The sequence below is a fragment of the Triticum urartu genome, chromosome 3 (assembly GCF_003073215.2).
Source record: "Triticum urartu cultivar G1812 chromosome 3, Tu2.1, whole genome shotgun sequence".
NCBI lineage: Eukaryota > Viridiplantae > Streptophyta > Magnoliopsida > Poales > Poaceae > Triticum > Triticum urartu.
In genome coordinates this window covers 33,559,685-33,579,546 of record NC_053024.1, presented here as the reverse complement: position 1 = coordinate 33,579,546, position 19,862 = coordinate 33,559,685, and the positions used below count along the sequence as shown (strand labels likewise).

The following is a 19,862-nucleotide window of genomic DNA, read 5'->3' as shown; positions in this document are numbered from 1 at the left end:
CTGTATTTTTTTAGTGTCGTGCCGGGTGTGGGTGTCCCGATCCATGATTTTGGCCACCCATGTCACCCACCGCCGCTGCCAGACCCCGAGGTAGGTCCCCGTCAGTGGCTGGGGCGGAGGAAGGACGGGGATATCCTCGAACCGGCATAGGGACGCGGCGACGACGGCTCAATGAAGTGCCCGTGGAGGACGACCCATGCGTGTGGCGGCGTGGATCGGTGCAGGGACCAGCGGCCAACTAGTCCGGCCATCGGAGAGGCGAGGAAGGGTGGGGGCCGTGACGGCGGCGGTGCGGGGGGAGGGGGGAGAATAGGAGGCGCGGAGAAGAGAGCCGATTTTACTCGGCCGCAGAGAGTGGGAGTAAATATACTCCGGTGGATAGGAAAGGAGTAAAAATTATACTCCAGGCTGGCACGAGAGACCTCACCGGTAGTCTCACTCGGCGTCAGGCGACGGACAAGACTTGCCTGCTCCCCCGGCGTGCGCCCATCCGTACTCCCGCATACGTGGCATGATTTAATTGGAACAAAATAAGGTCCGGCCTCACCCCCTTAAAATCAGGGGGAAGATGATTAGATTAAAAAGAAAAAAGAGAAAAAGACAACCGTAGGATGAAGTGGGAGCACGGATGAGAGCATGGGGAGGGAGCAGGCAAGCCGGATCCTCAGGCGACGACCGACTTCTTCGAATCTAATGCCGTCAGACACGGGCCAACCCCGATTAATTAACGGATCCATATATAGTGTACTACCATAGTGAATGATTACTATACGTTGATTGATTATTCGAGATAGTTATCGGTTGATGTGATCAATTCTCCTAACCAATGACTATACTATATTCAGAGTGCTCCGACTGAACTTTCTAGCGTGTGGAAATAGAACAGAAGGCCTGATTGTTGAGAGTGTTTTGTTTAGTCTGAATCTGTGCTCTTTTGCCGCCAGTCTATTCTGCGGCAGACCAGCTTCAAAAGACGCAAAGCTGCTCGGCACCAGCTTCTTCCATGCCGACCTCATATGTACAAGTACTATTGTACAGTACTGATTTTGCATCTGTTCTTGATCTCCACAGCGATTCCAACTACACTAGTACACAGACACTGGTTGCTCTGATCTCCTGACTCCTCGGAGGTACCAACCAGGACAACCGTCAAGTCTCAAGCTCTAAAACAACCAGTGATACTTTGAGCGTTTGATTTGATGGTGAATTCAGGTGCTGATCTCTCTGATGCCAACCTTCGAAACCCCTGCTTCTCGCTGGCAACTGTAGCAAAGGTGCATTGGTAGCTACACGGTAGGCAGCAAAGCATATCATAATCGTTTGGGTTCAGAATAAGCAGCGCTCGTTTGGATTTTGCTTCAGGAACCATCACACAGGACATGACTTGTTTTTCTGTTCCTTCCTGATCATCAAACTACTCTCTTCACAGGAAGCAATCTGGCCGTCAGTGGAACAGAAAATAATATTTTCATAATTGGTTGGGAGTGTGTTGCCTTAACTACGGGATATGGTTTTACAGAAATCTTATGATTTGGATGACCTTTGAGTTCATTCTGCAGGTAAATTTAACAAAACCTAACTTGAAACTCGGAAGGGATGCTTGTCAGAGGGAACACCTCTTTCAAAGGTTCCGACATATACAGGGTCGGCAAGTGCTACTTGCTCATCTTCAATTCCTCTCCCAACTCTTAACATATTTGGATATGATCAATGTCATATCTCTTCTCACCACAAGAAGTTGCAGACGAGGAGGGTTTCTGCGGTGGGAAAGAACATAGATTATGTCGGAGAAAAAATTCTGAAAGATTTATCCTAGATTCTAGTTAGAAATTGGCACGCTGCATAGGTTTGAACTTCAAGATATGTTCTATGTGGGAGAAACAAAAAAAGAGAAAACTTCATATAAAAAGTTAGTTGTGTCGCACGAATCTTAAAGCGATATTGGAGAGATAGGATAGCAGGGCCTGGATGCAAGTGCTCTAAAAATCCATGTCCCTTGGATAGTGTCAGCCTGTCAGGCATACTTGTTGACTACAATGGAAACCAAATAAACTCCCAACATCAGGTATTAATCAATAAATTATTTATTTGATTGCTGATATTGATGCCTGGAAATGCTATTCATTTTTCCTTCTTCACTATCAAGGCTGATGCAGTAACGCCGATAGGGTGTGGATTTGTAAATAAGGGGTCCTTACGTACACGCTATGGGACAAATAATAACTATACATAAACTTGCTTGTTCAGCTAGCTAATACTTGTTACTGTTAAAATATAACTTTGTATAGCTAACAGCGTGTATTCCCGTTTGCATATGGTTGTACATATACGCGTATAGGTTCTTTCTTGGTCTCCAAGACTTGTAATCTTGCTATAAATATATGAGCCGATCGCCCCTTGAGAGGCGTCTTCCCTCAAACCAATTCTCGTTTACATGGTATCAGCCCTTCGTTCCTAAAACCCTAGCTTCCGCCGCTCCAACCCCATCCGCCGCCGCCCTAAACCCTAGGCGCCGCCGCGGTTTCCCCTCCCCCTCCCAGATCGCCGCCATGTCCACCTCCGCCTCCTCATCATCCATGCTCGGGGCGCAGACGTCCGGCACCCTCACCACCTCCACCAACACCGCCGCATCGCCCGCCCTCACGTCGCCGGCATCCCAGGCCGTTCACGTGGCCAGCGTCAAGACGCATGTTCCCGTCGTCCTCGATCTGCAGCAGTCCAACTTCGTCAAGTGGCGGATGCTCATCACCGTCCTCCTCGGCAAGTACGAGCTGATGGATCACATCTCCGCCGTCACGCCACCGGATGCCTGCACCGCCGAGTGGCAGCGTCAGGACTACGTCGTCCGCTCGTGGATCTACGGCTCCATCAGCGACGACATCCTGGACACCATCATGGCCCAAGATCAAACCACGCATGACGCCTACACCCTGATCCGGAACCTCTTCCTCGACAATCAGCTCACTCGGGCTGTCTACCTCGAGGCACAGTTCCGAGCCCTTGTCCAGGGCGACCTCACCATCACCGCCTACTGCCACCGCCTGAAGGCCCTCTCCGACGCGCTGGCGGATGTGGGGCAGCCCGTGACCGACCAGACCTTGGTCCTCACTTGCCTTCGGGGCCTGAACCCACGCTTCTCCGACATCACGACCCTCGTCACGATGCAAGTTCCGGCTCCCACCTTCCTGCAGACACGCTCCATCCTCCTTCTGCGCGAGAACCAGCTCGCCAACGCCGCTCCCGGCAGCTCCCTGTCGTCTCAAGTCGCACTCTACGGCAACACCGCCGGGTCCTCCACCGGCGGCAACCCGGGCGGCCACGGCAACTCAGGCGGCAACTCGGGCGGCAACGGCGGCCGCTGGTCGAAGAAGAAGAAGAACGCCGGCGGGGGTGCAGCCAACTCCACCCAACCCCCCGCGGCACCTGGCCCGTGGATCTGCTTCAACCCGTACACCGGCCAGACCCAGCAGATGCAGCCCGCCTGGCGTCCCTACGCCGCGCCGGTTCCTCCTGCCGGGGGCGCTGGTCTACTCGGACCGGCCCCGCGGTCCACCTCTTCCACGCCGCCGCCTCGTCAGTCTACCTGGGTGCCCCCAGGTCAGGTCGCCTATACGACCCAACTGGCGCCGCTGCATGGCCAGGCTTGGGGCACTAACCCGCCCCCACCCGCGGTGCCCTACACCCCCGGCCCGGCCTGGGACTGCTCCGCCCTCGTCGCCACCCTGAACGCCACTGCCGGCCCTTCAGCCGCCGGCCCTGCCACACCGGGCGCATGGGTCATGGACTCCGGCGCAACCTCGCACATGGTCTCCGATCCGGGTATACTCTCCACTCCCTCCCATCCTCCTCCTTCTCTTCGTGTCACCGTTGGCAATGGCGATCCCCTTCCCATCACTGCCACCGGCCACGTCACTCTTCGCACACCTAGCCACACTTTCCACCTTAACAATGTTTTAGTTGTTCTAGATATCATCAAAAATCTTCTTTCTACTCGTCAGTTTACCATTGATAATTCCGTTTCTGTTGAATATGACCCGTGTGGATTTTCTATAAAGGATCTTCACACTCGGCGCGAGATCATTCGCTGCAGTAGCACTGGTCCACTCTACGAGTTCTTCGCCAACACCAACACCACCACCTCGCCGTTTGGACTCGTCGCCACCACCACCACATCGGAGCTATGGCATCGTCGCTTAGGACATCCGGGTCGTGACTCTATGTCACATTTATCTTCAGAATTTGATATTCCATGTAATAAAAGCACTCAAGTGTTTCATGCATGCCAACTTGGCAAGCACGTGCGTTTACCATTTTCTCGATCATCCACAGTTTGTGTCGTTCCGTTCCAATTGCTTCATTGTGATTTGTGGACATCACCTGTTGCTAGTAACTCTGGCTTCAAATATTACTTGGTCATTGTTGATGATTCTTCTCATTTTATGTGGACCTTCCCACTACGTCGGAAATCCGACACATGTGATATCCTCGTTAACTTTGTAGCATATGCACGTACACAATTCAATCTCCCGGTCGTGTCCTTCCAAACCGACAATGGTACTGAGTTCGTTAACTCCACATTTGTCGAGTTCCTTTCTCGCCAAGGCATCCATCTACGTATGTCTTGCCCGTACACTTCACCTCAAAACGGCAAGGCTGAGCGTGCTCTTCGCACACTTAACGATATCACTCGCACCCTTCTCTTCCAGGCTTACATGCCTCCCCCCCTACTGGGCCGAGGCTCTCGCTGTCGCCACCTTCTTACTAAATCGCCGCCCCAGCCAAGCCCTGCACTTCCGCATCCCATATACTCTTCTCTACCAACAAAAACCCTCCTTCTCCGACCTTCGTGTCTTCGGGTGTTTGTGCTACCCGAATCAATCCGCCATGGCAACGCACAAACTCGCTCCGCGGTCCACCGCGTGCGTGTTCCTCGGCTACCCCACCTCGCATCGCGGCTATAGATGTCTTGACCTATCCACCCGTCGTGTCATCATCTCTCGCCACGTCATATTTGACGAACACACCTTTCCCTTCGCCACAAATCGCGCGGCCTCCTCTCCAGATGACCTCGATTTTCTACTCGACCTGGCCGCCACGCACCCGGCTCCCGCGATCATGTCGCCCTTGGCAGGCCAGCCCAACATGGCGCCGACCTTATCGGCCCAGCCCGCTATGCATGGCACTGCCTCCGCGCCACCCACAGCCACCCGCGACGCACCCGCCTCGCCCGCGCCGTCTCCACCCACGTCTCCTGGCCGGTCTCCCTCTCCTTCACCACCACCACCGCCACCTCCTCCCCCCCTCGTCGCTCTCGCAGCAACACCGCTCCTGCCACCAACACCCATACCATGCTCACACGCGCCAAGCGTGGCATCGTCCAGCCGATTGACAGACTTAATCTCTCGGCCGAACACTCCCACATCTCTCCCATTCCCAAAACCTATCGCTCCGCCCTTCAGGACCCTCTTTGGCGTGCCGCCATGTCCGAGGAGTACAGTGCCATCATTCAGAACCGCACTTGGTCTCTAGTCCCTCGCCCGGTTGGCACTAACATTGTTTCAGGCAAGTGGATCTTCAAGCACAAGTTTGGCGCTGATGGCGGCCTTGCTCGGTACAAGGCCAGGTGGGTTGTCCGTGGATTCTCCCAGCAGCCTGGTATTGACTACGATGAGACTTTTAGTCCCGTTGTCAAACCGGCTACGATCCGCGTTGTACTCAGCATCGCTGTCTCTCACGCTTGGCCGGTTCATCAGCTGGATGTCAAGAACGCCTTTCTTCATGGTGACCTTGACGAGGTGGTCCATTGTGAGCGGCCACCCGGCTTCATCGACCCTACGTGTCCCCACCACGTCTGTCTGCTTCACAAGTCTCTCTATGGACTTAAGCAGGCACCTCGCGCATGGTACCAGCGGTTCGCTCATCATGCTCATCGCCTTGGGTTCGTGGCATCCCAGAGTGACGTATCTCTCTTTGTGCTTCGGCGCGGCACCGAGATGGCCTACCTGCTCCTCTATGTTGACCACATCATCCTTACTGCCTCCAGCACCGGGCTCCTTCAACACATCACCGACCAGCTCCACCGTGAGTTCTCCATGACCGATCTCGGGGACTTGTCCTACTTCCTCGGGATCTCGGTTTCCCGCTCTACATCGGGGATGCTTCTCTCGCAGTGCCAGTACGCCATCGACCTTCTTCAGCGCGCTGGTATGATGGACTGCAACCCATGTGTGACGCCCATCGACACCCATTGCAAGCTCTCTGCCGATGAGGGACCACTCGCCACCGATGCTACTAAGTACCGGAGCTTTGCCGGGGCCCTTCAGTACCTGACGCTCACTCGTCCTGACATTGCTCATGCCATTCAGCAGGCGTGCCTCTACATGCACGCCCCTCGGGAGCCTCATCTCAACCTCGTCAAGCGGATCCTCCGCTACGTTCGTGGCACCCTCGACCTCGGGCTGCAGCTCCACTCCACGCCGGCCACCTCGCTCACTGCCTACTCCGACGCGGATTGGGCCGGCTGCCCCGACACACGCCGCTCCACATCCGGCTACTGCGTCTATCTCGGCGATAACCTGGTGTCTTGGTCCTCCAAACGCCAGGCCACCGTGTCTCGCTCCAGTGTCGAGGCGGAGTACAGAGCGGTGGCGCATGCCGTGGCCGAGTGTTGTTGGCTCCGACAGCTTCTTCTTGAGCTTCATCGTCCCCTTTCGTCCGCGACCGTTGTTTTCGGTGATAACGTCAGTGCTGTTTACATGGCGTGTAACCCGGTCTAGCATCGCCGCACGAAGCACATCGAGATCGACATCCACTTCGTTCGGGAGAAGGTGTCTCTCGGTCAGATTCGGGTTCTTCATGTGGCATCTTCACAGCAGTTTGCCGATATCATGACGAAGGGGCTGCCGTCGCACCTCTTCGAGGATTTTCGGTACAGTTTATGCGTTCGCCCGATGCACAAACTGCGGGGGGATGTTAAAGTATAACTTTGTATAGCTAACAGCGCGTATTCCCGTTTGCATACGGTTGTACATATACGCGTATAGGTTATTTCTTGGTCTCCAAGACTTGTAATCTTGCTATAAATATATGAGCCGATCGCCCCTTGAGAGGCGTCTTCCCTCAAACCAATTCTCGTTTACAGTTACATACACGCTATGTGATAAACGCCAATTATACAACAACTTGTCTTTCAGTTAGCATCAAAGTAAGCATCCTTGATTCCATGTAGCTTGGCCGCCACCTCCTGCATGTTGATACGATCACCGGGAGATGGCTTGGTGCAAGAAAGGCCAACCTTTAGCATAGACAAAAGACATTCTGAACATTTTTCCTTCAAGGCCATTGGAGTTTCCTCCAACTCCTGTAGAAGTTGGGGGTCGACAATCTCCAATACCCTACCGGGGAAGCTAGCCTCTATAAAGTTCACAATGTTGAGTCCATCCTTAAACATGTCATCCGTTGGCCTTCTTCGAACAAATATCTCGAGGAGAACGACACCAAAGCTGTAAACATCCGCGGCAGTTGAAACTTGACCGCCCCCAGCATATTCTAAAGAATGAAAAGAGTGGAGTTATTTCGCTTTCGCTGCTTAACATAGATGCAGAAAAAATAATGTACCAACTTCAGCTAAAAAAAGACCATTACCTGGAGCGGTGTATCCAATCGTCCCCATTACTGCAACAGAAGAAGAGTTGGGGTTACCAAGAGATGACATTGTAGAACCAACTTTGAATCTTGACAGCCCAAAGTCTCCAACATGAGCTGTCATATTATCATCCAAAAGAATGTTGCTAGGCTTCAGATCACAATGAATCATTGTTTCTTGGTTATTATGGTGTAGATACTCCAGTGCATCTGCCACGTCCACCACAATGCTTATCCTTTGAGCCATCATAATGAGGTTCAAATCTGAAGAGCATTCATAGTCTTGAGTTGAGTATAGTAGCTTATGTAAGTCTCCACGTGGCATGAGCTCATACACCAGGGCCTTGAAGTCATTGCCCTTAGAATCAATACTTGAGCATGCAGTCAGAATAGGGACCAGATTGCGATGTCGCACATTTCTCAATGCATTACATTCTGCAATGAAGCTCTTGTGTGCTCCTCTTATCTCTAGGTTGAAGACTTTTATGGCAACCTCATTTTGGTCTTCAAGTAGTTTTCCTTGGTATACAGAACTGTATCTTCCTCTACCAATCAAATTAGGCGTGGAGAACCCTGCTGTTGCTCTAGTTAGGTCGTTGAAAGAAACTTTCGGTAATTTTGTAGAAAACGATGGCAGTGATATAGATTTGCTATTGTGTTTTCTTATCCATAGCAAATAGCCAAATATGACTACAGCAAGTGACACAACACATGCTATTGGGATGACCACTTTGAGCACTAAAGATTCCTTGTGCCTAGTTGAATTTGAAGGCACGTCAGAACAAGCTAGTATGTGTAACTCCTTTACCCCGCCACAAAGCCCTTGATTTCCGTTAATCTTCAAGGTAATTGCATTCCTGAAGATCCCTTTTGTTGGAACCTCTCCATTAAGATGGTTGAATGACAAATCTAGGTCCTCAAGGAGTTCCAGGCTGCCAAGAGATGCTGGTATTGACCCAGTTAAGTTGTTGGTAGACAAATTCAAAACTTTGAGGCTGCTTATCTTGGCTAACGATGTGGGAATGCTTCCGCTGAAAATGTTTGAATCTAACTCAATGCCTTCTAAGCTTTCACAATCACCCAAAGTGTTTGGAATATCTCCGGATAGTTTATTTGATGAAACTCTCAATATCACGAGTTGTTTGGCATTTCCAATGCCCGTAGGAAGTTGTCCATCAAGGCTATTGAATGATAAATCAATTCCAGTTATTGCTGGGATTCTAAAGATCTCCATTGGAACCTTGCCATGGAGTTCATTGCGGGAAATGTCCAATATTTGAAGCATTGGAAAGTTTCCAAAGCTTGATGGTATGTGACCGGCCGGTGAACTGGTTCGAGCGTAGGTAGAGAGCTCCCAATTGAGTCAAGTTTGACAAGGATGATGGGAGGGCTCCCGCAAAGAAGTTTTTGAATAAGCCTATTACCTGCACAGCTTTGAGAGTTCCTATCCACATAGGAACCACACCTGTAAAGTTATTTCGTCCCAATGCTACAAAAATCAGGTTGCGAAGGTTTGCTATGCCAGATGGAAAATCTCCTGATAGTTGATTGTTTGTCAAGTATAATTCCTGGAGTTGACTTGAAAGGTTACCTAATGAACTCGGTACATGCCCTGATAGATGATTATAACCCATGGAAAACATTTGTAGCTCCGTGCAGTTGCCTAAGCTATTCAAAAACTCCCAATCTTCTCTGTTATGTGCTTGGAGTTCATTATTTTCAAGATTCAAGCTCAAGAGTTTGGTAAGTTTTCCAATCGTGGTAGGCATCAATCCTGTGAAGTTGTTTCTTGACAAATCGAGAGCTTGTATATTGGAAGCATTGGTGAATGAACTAGGAAGGTGCCCTAAAAATAAGTTGCCACCTAAGAAAAGTATCTGGAGATCGGGAAGAGAGGTAAAGAGATTTGGTGGAACCTCCCCACTTAGACCATTGGCAGCAAGTTCGAGGATGGTAAGAGTAGAAAGATTCAAGATGGCTTGTGGAAATCTTCCTGATAGCCGATTAGCACTGGCAGACAGGTGCTGCAAGCTGGACAAATGTGCAAATTCACTTGGGATATTTCCCTTGATGTGATTATCTTGGCAGTTAATTTGGGTTAATGTTGTGATATTGGCAAGAGTAGCTGGGATGGTGCCAGTAAGGTTATTAGACCAAACGTGCAACACTTGCAAGTAAAGAGGCAAGTTGGCATGGAGATGGCCTACTAGGTTGTTTTTCGAAACATCCATCACCTTGAGCTTTGAGCAGTTAGCGAAACTCGGCACCCTTCCTTGTAGCATGTTACTATTCAAGAGGAAGGTTTGGAGGCGAGGTAGGTGACCAAGCGAGGGTGGGATCTCCCCGGCGAGTGTGTTCTCTGTGAGGACCAGAGACCGCATGAATGTTAGGTTTCCAAGTGAAGGAGAGATGTGCCCCACCAAACCTCGACTTGTAAGGTTTAGAGAAGTGACACGACGTGGAGCCTTGACCCTGCATAGGACACCTTCCCAATTGCAGAAGTGAGTGCTATGGTTCCAGGACATGAAGGTTTGTTGTGGACCGAGACTGATGATTGCATCCTTGAATGCAAGCAGCGATAACCGATCCGTCTCGTTTCCGTACGAGATGGAGGTGTTGCAGATGACGACATGTGCGCTGCAAGCCGCCAACACCCACAGAAGTAACCTGGCAGCTTTCATGGCCGGGTGGCTATGAATGTATATTTGTCAAGTCAGATCTTCAGTACTATTCACTACATATGCATGCATAAAAACAAGGCGAGTTTTAAACTAAATAGTTAATAATAAGTAATAGATATGTTGCTAGTATTAATTACCTGAGGATTCCTTCTTCTTCTGTATATACTGATACTCTAGCTCCTCCTTTCCGGGCCGAGACACAAGAGCTACAACCGCCAGAGGACAAAGGCGAACAAGAGAGAAACCAAGCATATGTGTGTACGAGTTAATTTGGAGTCTAGACTGTGGAGTGTTTGATCTACGTCCGCCATTGTGGCCTTCCTTTTATAGGCGCGACGTCGTTATTACGTGCCTGGTCACCAGTCCACTGTGAGTGTTAATCATCACAAATCGTGGTGTTAGATGCACTAATCCTCTTTTTTTGGAGTAAAGGCGCACTAATTTTCAGATTAACGTATTTGTTTGGTTGGCCCGAACCCACCCAGAGCCCGGGCCAGCGAGGCAACTGACTTTTTTTTCAAATGCAGGAAAAGGTCCCACCGGACAACGTGAGGAAGCCCACGACTGGTCATTGATACGATCTCGATCAAATCTAATACCTTCAGTAACACAAAAATGAGGATTGGAAACGATGAAGTCCCAAGTCCCTTTGCATTTCAGTGAGTTTTAAGTTCTTTTTTTCCCGGAAAGGTCTTTTAGTGATTAAGTAGCAGGCTATGACTGAACTTTCTAGTTCTAGCTTGCTCTCTCCAGATTTTACTGATGTTTGGAGCAACATGTTTTAGTGATTAAGTTAAGTAGAAATAGAACAGAACCTCTCAAGTTCAGATTTCTGTTTTTTTTTTTTTTGCGGGGTAAGTTCAGATTGTTCTTTTTTCTCTGAATCTGTGTTCTTTTGCTGTGGCATATACCGCCGCGGACCAACTTCAAATCGCAAAGCTTCTCGGCGCTAGTTTCTTCAATGTAGACGCCATGGGTAGCATACTGATCTTGCATCTGTTCTTGATCTCCTTGGCACTAGTCAGACACAAGTTGCTGTGATGCTTGCCCGCTGTCAGTTGTCAAGTCTGAAACAATGTGTAATTGTCTTTGCCTGTTTGATTGTCAGTGCAGGTGCCTATCTCTCGAACTCTGGCCTACTTAGAAACGCCGACTTCTCGCTGGCAAATGTAATAATGGCACATCAGTAGCTACATGGTAGGCGACAACTCATGTGATCAAGTTACCGTATAAAATTAGCTTGTAGAATTTCCATCGATTCCTGTACTTCAACCGATGTGATCAAGTCTCTTGCGGTGAGGCTCTGACTCAACTTTCTAGCTTGTAGAAATACAACAGAAGTACTGAATATTCAGAGTGTTTTTTGGTGTTTTTCTGAATTTGTATTCCTGCTGCAGCCTACTGATTTGCATTTCTTTTTCATCTCCTCTCCTCAGAGATTCCAACCAGCAGTAGACAGAAAATTAGGCGATTTGTGATGATGCTTTCCCACTGTCAAGTGTCAAGTTCTGAGACGGTAAGTGATATTTTTTGACTGTTCGATGGTGAATTCAGGTGCATGCTGATCTATCTGACGCCGACCTTATAAACACCGACTACTAGCTGGCAAGTGTGACAAAGGTACAATAGTAGGCAAACATCAAGCATGTCATAAGAGTTCAGGTTCAGAATAAGCAGTGACATCTTGTGCTGGCCTGAGTTTTGGTGCAAACCAGTGACCATTACACAAAACTTATTGTTTTGTTTCTTTCTGGCCTACCATACAAGCTAGTACCTCCAGAGAGACCAAACTGGAATGTCACTGGAGCAGATTTAATAATCTATAACTGATGATTAGCATACCGGCCCCCTGAATTACTGGATACGGTTTTACATCAATCTCTTTTGTTCCATTCTGTAGGTAAATTTAACAAATGGTCCTCTGTTTTGTCCTGTAGGTAAAATTGTTGCCATACTCAATAGCGTCAGCCTGTCAGGCATACTTGTTTGAAGGGTAGTTTTACCACAGATAAAGCTATAAGTGTGGGAAAAACATCATATCTATGAAGTGTGGCAAGCGACGACTACAACGGAAACCAAATAAACTGCAAACTAGATGTATTAATCAATAAAATATTAATTTGATTGCTCATATTGATGCCTGGGACATGCTATTCATTTTTCCCTGTTCACTATCTAGGATGATGTGGTAACACCGAGAGTGTGTGGATTTGTAAATACGCCGCCCTTATCTACACGCTATGTGACAAATACCAACTATAAAAATCTTACTTGTTCAGGTAGTCAATACTTCTTACATACACACAATTTCATAAAAGCCAATTATACAACGACTTGTCTATTCAGTTAGCTATTGCTACCGAAACAATAGAATTGAGATAAGCATCCTTGATTCCATGTAGCTTGGCAGCCACCTCCTGCATGTTGATACGGTCGCCAGGAGATGGCTTGGTGCAAGAAAGGCCAACGTTTAGCATAGATAGAAGACATTCTGAACATTTTTCCTTCAAGGCCATTGGAGTTTCCTCCAACTCTTGTAGCAGTTGGGGGTCAACAATCTCCAATACCCGACCTGGGAAGCTGGCCTCTATAAACTTCACTATGTTGAGTTCATCCTTAAATATGTCATCAGTCGGCCTTCTTCGGATGAATATCTCGAAGAGAACGACACCAAAGCTGTAAACATCCGCGGCAGTTGAAACTTGACCGCCCCCAGCATATTCTGAAAATGAAAAGAGCGGAGTTATGTCACTGTCGCTGCTTAATATAGATGTGGAAAAAATGTACCAACTTGAAATATAAAAAAAAGACCGTTACCTGGAGCGGCGTATCCAATCGTGGAACCAACTTTGAATCTTGCCAGGCCGAAGTCTCCAACATGAGCTGTCATATTGTCATCCAAAAGAATGTTTCTTGGTTGTTATGGTGTACATACTCCAGTGCATCCGCTACGTCCAGCACAATACTTATCCTTTGAGCCATCGTAATGAGGATAAAATCTGAAGAGCTTTCATACTGCCCAGTTGAGTATAGTAGTTTATGTAAGTCCCCTCGTGGCATGAGCTCATACACTAGAGCCTTGAAATCATTGCCATTAGAATCAATGCTAGAGCATGCAGTTAGGATAGGGACTAGATTGCGGTGTCTCACATTTCTCAACATATTACATTCTGCAATGAAGCTCTTGTGTGCCCCTCTTGTCTCTAGGTTGAACGCTTTCACAGCAACCTCTTTTTCATCATGAACTAGTTTCCCTTTATATACAGAACCGTAACTCCCTCTGCCAATTAGGTTGGAAGTTGAGAATCCCTCTGTTGCTCGCTAGATCATTGAAAGAAACTTGGGGGAATTTTGTAACAAATGATGGTAGAGATGTAGATTTGCTCTTGTGCTTTCCTCTTGAGAGCAATAAGCCAAATATGACCATAGCAAGTGAGACCAAACTAGCTATTGGGATAACTACTTTGAGCACTAAATATTCCTTGTGCCTAGTTGAATTTGAAGGCATCACAGAACATGCTAGCATATGTAACTCCAGTGCCCCACCACAAAGCCCCTGATTTTCATCAATCCGCACGGCAGCTGCATTATTGAAGATCCCTTTTGTTGGAACCACACCATGAAGTTGGTTGAATGACAAATCTAGTTTCTCAAGAAGTTGTAGGTTTCCAAGAGATGTCGGTATTGACCCACTTAAGTTATTGGCAGAAAAATTCAAAACTTTGAGGTTGCTTATCTTTCCTAATGAAGTGGGAATGCTTCCGCTGAAAAAATTCGAGCCTAACTGAATTTCTTCTAAGCTTTCGCAATCACCTAGTGTATTTGGAATATCTCCAGATAGCTTATTTGAAGAAAGTTGAAAATATATGAGTTGTTTGGCATTGCCAATGTCATTAGAAAGTTGTTCATCAAGGTTGTTGAATGACAAATCAATTCCTATCATTCATGGGATTCTGAAGATCTCCACTGGAACTGGGCCTTGAAGATTGTTGTTGGAAATGTCCAAATATTGAAGCATTGGAAAGTCTCCAATGCTTACTGGTATGTGACCAAAGAACTGGTTCGAGTGTAGAAAGAGCCCTCCCAGCTGAGACAAGTTTGACAAGGACGAGGGGATGGCCCCTGTAAAGAAGTTTCTCTCTAATACAATTTGCTGTAAAAAAATTAGAGTCCCAATCCACTCCGGAACCACACCTGTAAAGTGATTCCCCCCCAATGCTACAACAGTTAGGTTGTGAAAGTTTGCTATACCAGAAGGAAAATCTCCTGATAGTTGATTGTCTTCTAAGTATAGATACTGGAGTTGATTGGAAAGGTTGCCTAATGAACTTGGTATATTCCCTGATAGACGATTCATACTCATGGAGAAACTTTGTAGCTCTGTGCAGTTGCCTAAGCTGTCCAAAAACTCCCAATCTTCCCTGATGTGTGCTTGGAGTTGATTCAGTTCAAGATTCAACTGCGAGAGTTTGGTAAGTTTGCCAATCATGTTGGGTACCAATCCGGTGAAATTGTTACTCGACAAATCAATGCGGTGTAGGTTGGAAGAATTAGTAAATGAACTCAGAATGAACCTTTGAGCCGTCCCCTGTCCCCCGTGCCGTTCCCGCGAGCGGCCCGGGCGGAACCCTAGATCGCCGCCACCAGGGGATGCCGCCGGGCAAAGCCCGCGCGTGTGTTGGCGGCGGCGGGGCTCCCTCCCTCCTCGCGAGGCTCCTGGACGGCGCGGGACAGTCGGCCCTCGCGGCGGCGCTCGGCTCGGCGGCAGGTCGGGCTGCCGGCGGATCTGCAGGGCTCCCCTTTGGTGGCGCTGCAGCGATGGTGGCGGCCTGGTCTGCGCCGGGCGGCGAGGCGCAGGCTCCTCCTCCTCCCGATCTGATGGCGCCGCGGTGGTGCCAGCGCTCGAGCGTGCGGCGGGGTCTGCGAGGGTGGTCGGCGCGCGACGTCTTCCTCCCCGATCTGATGGCTCCACGGTGGCGCCAGTGCTCAGGTGGCGGTTGCCTTCGGCAAGCGGTGGCGGGCACTGGGCTCTCGGCGGCGCTCCGGCGTGTGCAGGCGGCGGCAATCCCTATGCGCGGTCGGCGGCTCCGTCTCTGATCCGGATGGCGCGGGGGATGGCGGCGGCCCGGTGTGGCCGGCGATCTGGATGTGGTGGTGCCGGCGGCTCGCTAATCTGCCAGTACTCCAGGGTCTGCCTGGTGGTGCTGGTGGTGACGGCGGCCTGTGCACGAGAGTTGGATCCCTTCGAACTGATCAGGGTGAAAACTTGCCTTCGGCTTTTGCTAAGGCCGGCGGTGGTGGCGCTATCTGCGCCGTTCCCTTCTTGAAGGCATCGCCGTGGAGAAGTTCAAGGCCACTCTCTGCTATCTCCAGGGGAAACCCTAGATCGGATGATCGGATGACAGCGGCGCTCTGGTGTCATTCCTCCCTTGGGGCGTCATTCTTGGAGGTACACACGTGATCGAGGGACCAGAGGACGGATTCTTTGGTGGAGCGGTGCTTCATCCTACACATTGATGGCGACGGATCTTGAAGGCGTGGCGCAGTGCAGATTCGGAGTTTGCTGTGGGAGGATGGACTCGCGCAGGAGGACGACGCTGTCGGGCGTCGTGGTGGCGTCCTGGCACGGTACATGCAACAGTACAGCTTTGAAGATGGATTGGTGGCAGGTGGCTGCGGTGGCCTCATACCCGGCAGGCGTCCTGGTTGAGGAGTGCGCCGGACTGGTAGGGGCCCTATACCCGGCAGGCGTTCTGGTTGGGACCTCAGGTCTTAGATGTTTAGGTTTGGCTGCGATGTCTGTTTGGTATTAGGCTCAAACTATCTGCGCCCCTTCATCAATTGGATAGGTGTAGCGACAATTGTTGCTTAGACGGTGGCTTTAATCTTGCTGTTGTATGGCTTTATAAGGTCTTGTGATAATAATTAATAAAATGGCCGTATGCATCGCCCATATGCAAAGGCTGGGGCTCATCCTCCTTTTCTAAAAAAACAAGAATATCTAAAGGTTGGGTAGAGAGGAACAAAGATTTGGTGGAACCTCTCCACTTAGACCATTAAGACCAAGGCCAAGGCCGATAAGAGTAGAAATATTCAAGATGGCTTGTGGAAACCTGCCCGACAACTGATTAACACCCATAGACAGGTATTGCAAGCTCGAAAAATATGCAAACTCACTTGGGATATTTCCCTTGATGTGATTATACTCACAATAAATGGCGGTTAATGTTGTGATGTTGGCAATAGAAGCTGGGATGGTAACAGTAAGTTTATTAGAAGAAGTCCTCAACACCTCAAGGTGATGAGGTAAATCAGTGGGAAGTTGGCCAACTAGATTGTTAGTTCTAAGATTCAGTACCTTGAGCTTTGAGCAGTTTGCGAAACTCGGCACTGTTCCCTCCAGCGTGTTATTATTCAAGAGGAGTGTTTGGAGGTGATTCAGGTGACCGAGCATGGGTGGGATCTCCCCGGTGAGCAGGTTCTCCGTCAAGGCTAGAGAACGAAGGAATGTTAGGTTCCCAAGTGAAGAAAAATCTCGGCCTGTAAGGTCTAGAGAAGTGACACGACGTGGAGCCTTCACACTGCACATGACACCTTCCCAATCGCAAAAGTGGGTGCTCTCATTCCAGGACATCAGGGCTTGCCGTGGGTCGAGACTGATTGCGTCCTTGAATCCAAGCAGTGATAACCGATCCGTCTCGTTGTTTCCATGCGAGGAGGAGCTGCAGAAGACGACCACATCATGTGCACTCAAAGTCACCAGTACCAACTTTCATGCCCGGGTAGTTCTGTTGTACATATGTTGGTCGAGTTAGATTCCAGTATTCTCTTTATAGGAATGCATAGTAGGATGAAGGAGAAATTTAAATAGTATATATAGCTAATATAATGCTACCTCTGTAAACAAATATAAGATGGGTTTTTTCGAACCATGCTATATATAAGACGTTTTAGGTCACTAAAGTAGTAGTGGATATATTCATTATTCATGGAATGCACTTGAACGTTCCAGTGTGAATTACTTATCCACCTGGGGTTTGTTGGTCATCTTCTCCCACGCTAGCTTTTACTTCCCTGACTGGAACAAGAGCTACAGCTGCTACAGCCTACAGGGCAGAGGAACTGGGAATTTAAGTGATTAAACTAATAAAAAATGTGTTAATTAGCAGGTATTCATTACTCCACGGATGAATTACGTAAGTGCCTGCTCTTCTTCTTCTTCTTCTTCTTGTTGAAAAGCTACAGATGCTGCAGAGCAGAGGCGAGACGTACAAAGCATATAATGTGTGCAAAGGTTTGCAATTTGGAGCGAGTGTTTGATCGACCTTCACCACTACGGCCTTACTTTATAAGTACTAGCTTGCCGCGCGCTGCCCGGTCATCTTCGTTTAGTGTGCAAGTGGTTGGATCAGAATACAATATCACGTCTTGAATACCACGTACCTTTTCAAAGCTACTCCGTATATGCATGCATGCTATGCTTTCACATTTTTTTTTAGAAAAGGAGGATGACCCCCGACCTCTGCATCTGGGAGATCCATAAGGCCACTTTATTGATTATTCTCAGGACCTTACAAAGTATTACAACAATGAGTCTGAATCCACCATCTTGGCAACACATGCCGCTACTTCTATCCAAAATGATGAAGGGGTGCTAGCTGGACCACTATCCAAACCACTCACCTAAGCCTAACATTAAAAGCCGGAAACCGAAACATATTCGGAAGCCCCAGCCGAGCCACATACCGGGTCTGGGGCACAATCTGGTCAGACGCACTCGTGTGTCGTCACCGCCATCTTCCACAGGTCCGTCTTCAGATCATATTGAGGCTTCTACCTTGACTGGCCACTCTGCCATCGACGTCACCATGACGCCAGACAGCAACCTCCTACTGCGCGAGTCCATCTCCGCGCATCGGGCGGCGAGCCTCCACAGCGCCATGCCGCCGATCTTCGCCGTCATCAATGAGTGAGATGAAGTACCGCTCCACCATGGCATGTACAAGGTGAGGAAGGGCGAGGTCCCCATCGGAGACACGGCCGGAAGAGAAGCACCGCAGCCCCGAGACACTGCCCGGAGCTGCGACGCAGTAGTCAGGCGGGCCGCCACCAGGAACCAGACAAGCTCGCCATGCACACCCAGCATCCCCATGCCCAAGTCGGCGCCTTCAAGAAGGTGACGACGCTGTGGCGCCGCCGCCGCTTAGCCACCGGGGCTAGGGTTTTCACCCGGGCGCAGGGGAAGGGGGGAGGCAGGGGAGGTTTAGCCTCGGCGCCGCCACCAAGGAGGGAATGGCGTCCGGGACGCCATCGATGCCGTGACCGCCACCGGCAGCCAAGGGTTTCCCCCGGCCAAGCGCCCTGCCTCCACCACCGAACCAGCCACAACATCAGCAGGCGCATGTACGCTGGAGATCCAGGCCGGCCGGAGGTCATGCATCACGAGCAGACCAGGATCGCCTCCGATCTGACGAGGGGAGCCCGGGGCCTCCCCGCGCCATGACCTGCGCCCACCGGGACCTCGCTGCCCGCGCAGCCGAGGGGATCCGACCTACCTCACCGACGAGCACTCCCCGCCGCCGAGGAGCGTCGTCCGCACCAACGAGGCCGCCGCCTCAGATCCGGACCCTCACCACCGAAAGGGAGCGGTCTCGCCCCGCCGCCACCATCCCGGGAGCCGGCGCCGGCTTCACCGGCCATTCCTCCGGTGGTGGCGAGGTGGGGAGGGAGGTTGGAAGGGTGTAAGGCGCCGGATCTGGGTTCCCCGTCACCGCCAGGGAGGGCGACGCGGGGGACGCGGGGGCTACGCATATCCTATGCTTTTTTTTTATCCAAGTGGCAGAAAAGAAACATCGATTCCTTTGCCACAACCAGAATGGGCACATGGTAGTATATGTAACATCTGTGTGCGCCATCTCAAAACAACTGCCCGCAATGGTTTAGAGACTCTCTTTTGTTGTGCATGCAGAGAGAGACCGGGGAAGTCATCTCTTTAGGTTATGCATTTCAGACGGGCCTCCTCCATATTGAAATCCATAGTCACCACGCACAAGTACGATATCGATAATTAATTAACCTTGCCTACTCTTTCCATTGATTCCTGCTTTTACTTTAAGTTAAAAGAAAGGACAGGTAAGAGCCCCCGGTCTTCCATTGATTCCTATACTTGAATTGATGATTCAATACGGTCACGTGATCGATTGATGTGATCAGGCCTCTTGTTTTGATCATGTATGTAGCAGGCAGGTTCTGACTGGACTTTCTAGCACGTAGAAATACAATAGCGGATCTGAATGTTCAGAGTGTTTTGGATGACATTCTGAATACACTTCTTCTTCGATACAACCCCTCTAAACACTTTAACGGCTGAGATCGTACCGTACCCCTTCATTAAAAAGGGCAGGATCGTCCCAGCACATAAAAAGCCGCCGCCCGCGCGACGGGGCTGTACCTGCGCGACGGGGCTCTACGCCGACTACCCGTACACGCGTCCGTCCGCGTACGTACAACGACGACCAAAGAAAAAAAACGACGTGA

At 49.8% G+C, this 19,862-nt stretch overlaps 1 protein-coding gene and 1 pseudogene across 3 annotated transcripts; both read right to left on the bottom strand.

The window, feature by feature from the left end:
• Positions 1–7,057: 7,057 nt before the first annotated feature.
• On the bottom strand, positions 7,058–10,600 carry LOC125542566 (probable LRR receptor-like serine/threonine-protein kinase At3g47570). Of its 3 annotated transcripts, none has more exons than XM_048705646.1 (3): positions 10,463–10,600; positions 7,645–8,220; positions 7,058–7,548 (listed from the first exon to the last, which is right to left on the bottom strand). In XM_048705646.1, exons 1-3 carry the CDS (start codon positions 10,575–10,577, stop codon positions 7,190–7,192), a joined length of 1,050 nt encoding a protein of 349 aa, XP_048561603.1. In that variant the 5' UTR covers positions 10,578–10,600; the 3' UTR covers positions 7,058–7,189. The 3 variants fall into 3 exon arrangements, with proteins under 3 accessions (XP_048561603.1, XP_048561604.1, XP_048561602.1); XM_048705647.1 differs by having other exon boundaries at positions 7,645–8,217; XM_048705645.1 differs by lacking the exons at positions 7,058–7,548; positions 7,645–8,220 and adding an exon at positions 8,751–10,378.
• Positions 10,601–12,667: 2,067 nt separating this feature from the next.
• LOC125546562 lies at positions 12,668–18,477 on the bottom strand (annotated as a pseudogene).
• Positions 18,478–19,862: the final 1,385 nt, after the last annotated feature.

What these genes read in the sequence shown, in the direction of transcription:
- LOC125542566 (XM_048705645.1), bottom strand. Translation starts at nt 10,325, where the DNA reads ATGAAAGCTGCCAGGTTACTTCTGTGGGTGTTGGCGGCTTGCAGCGCA.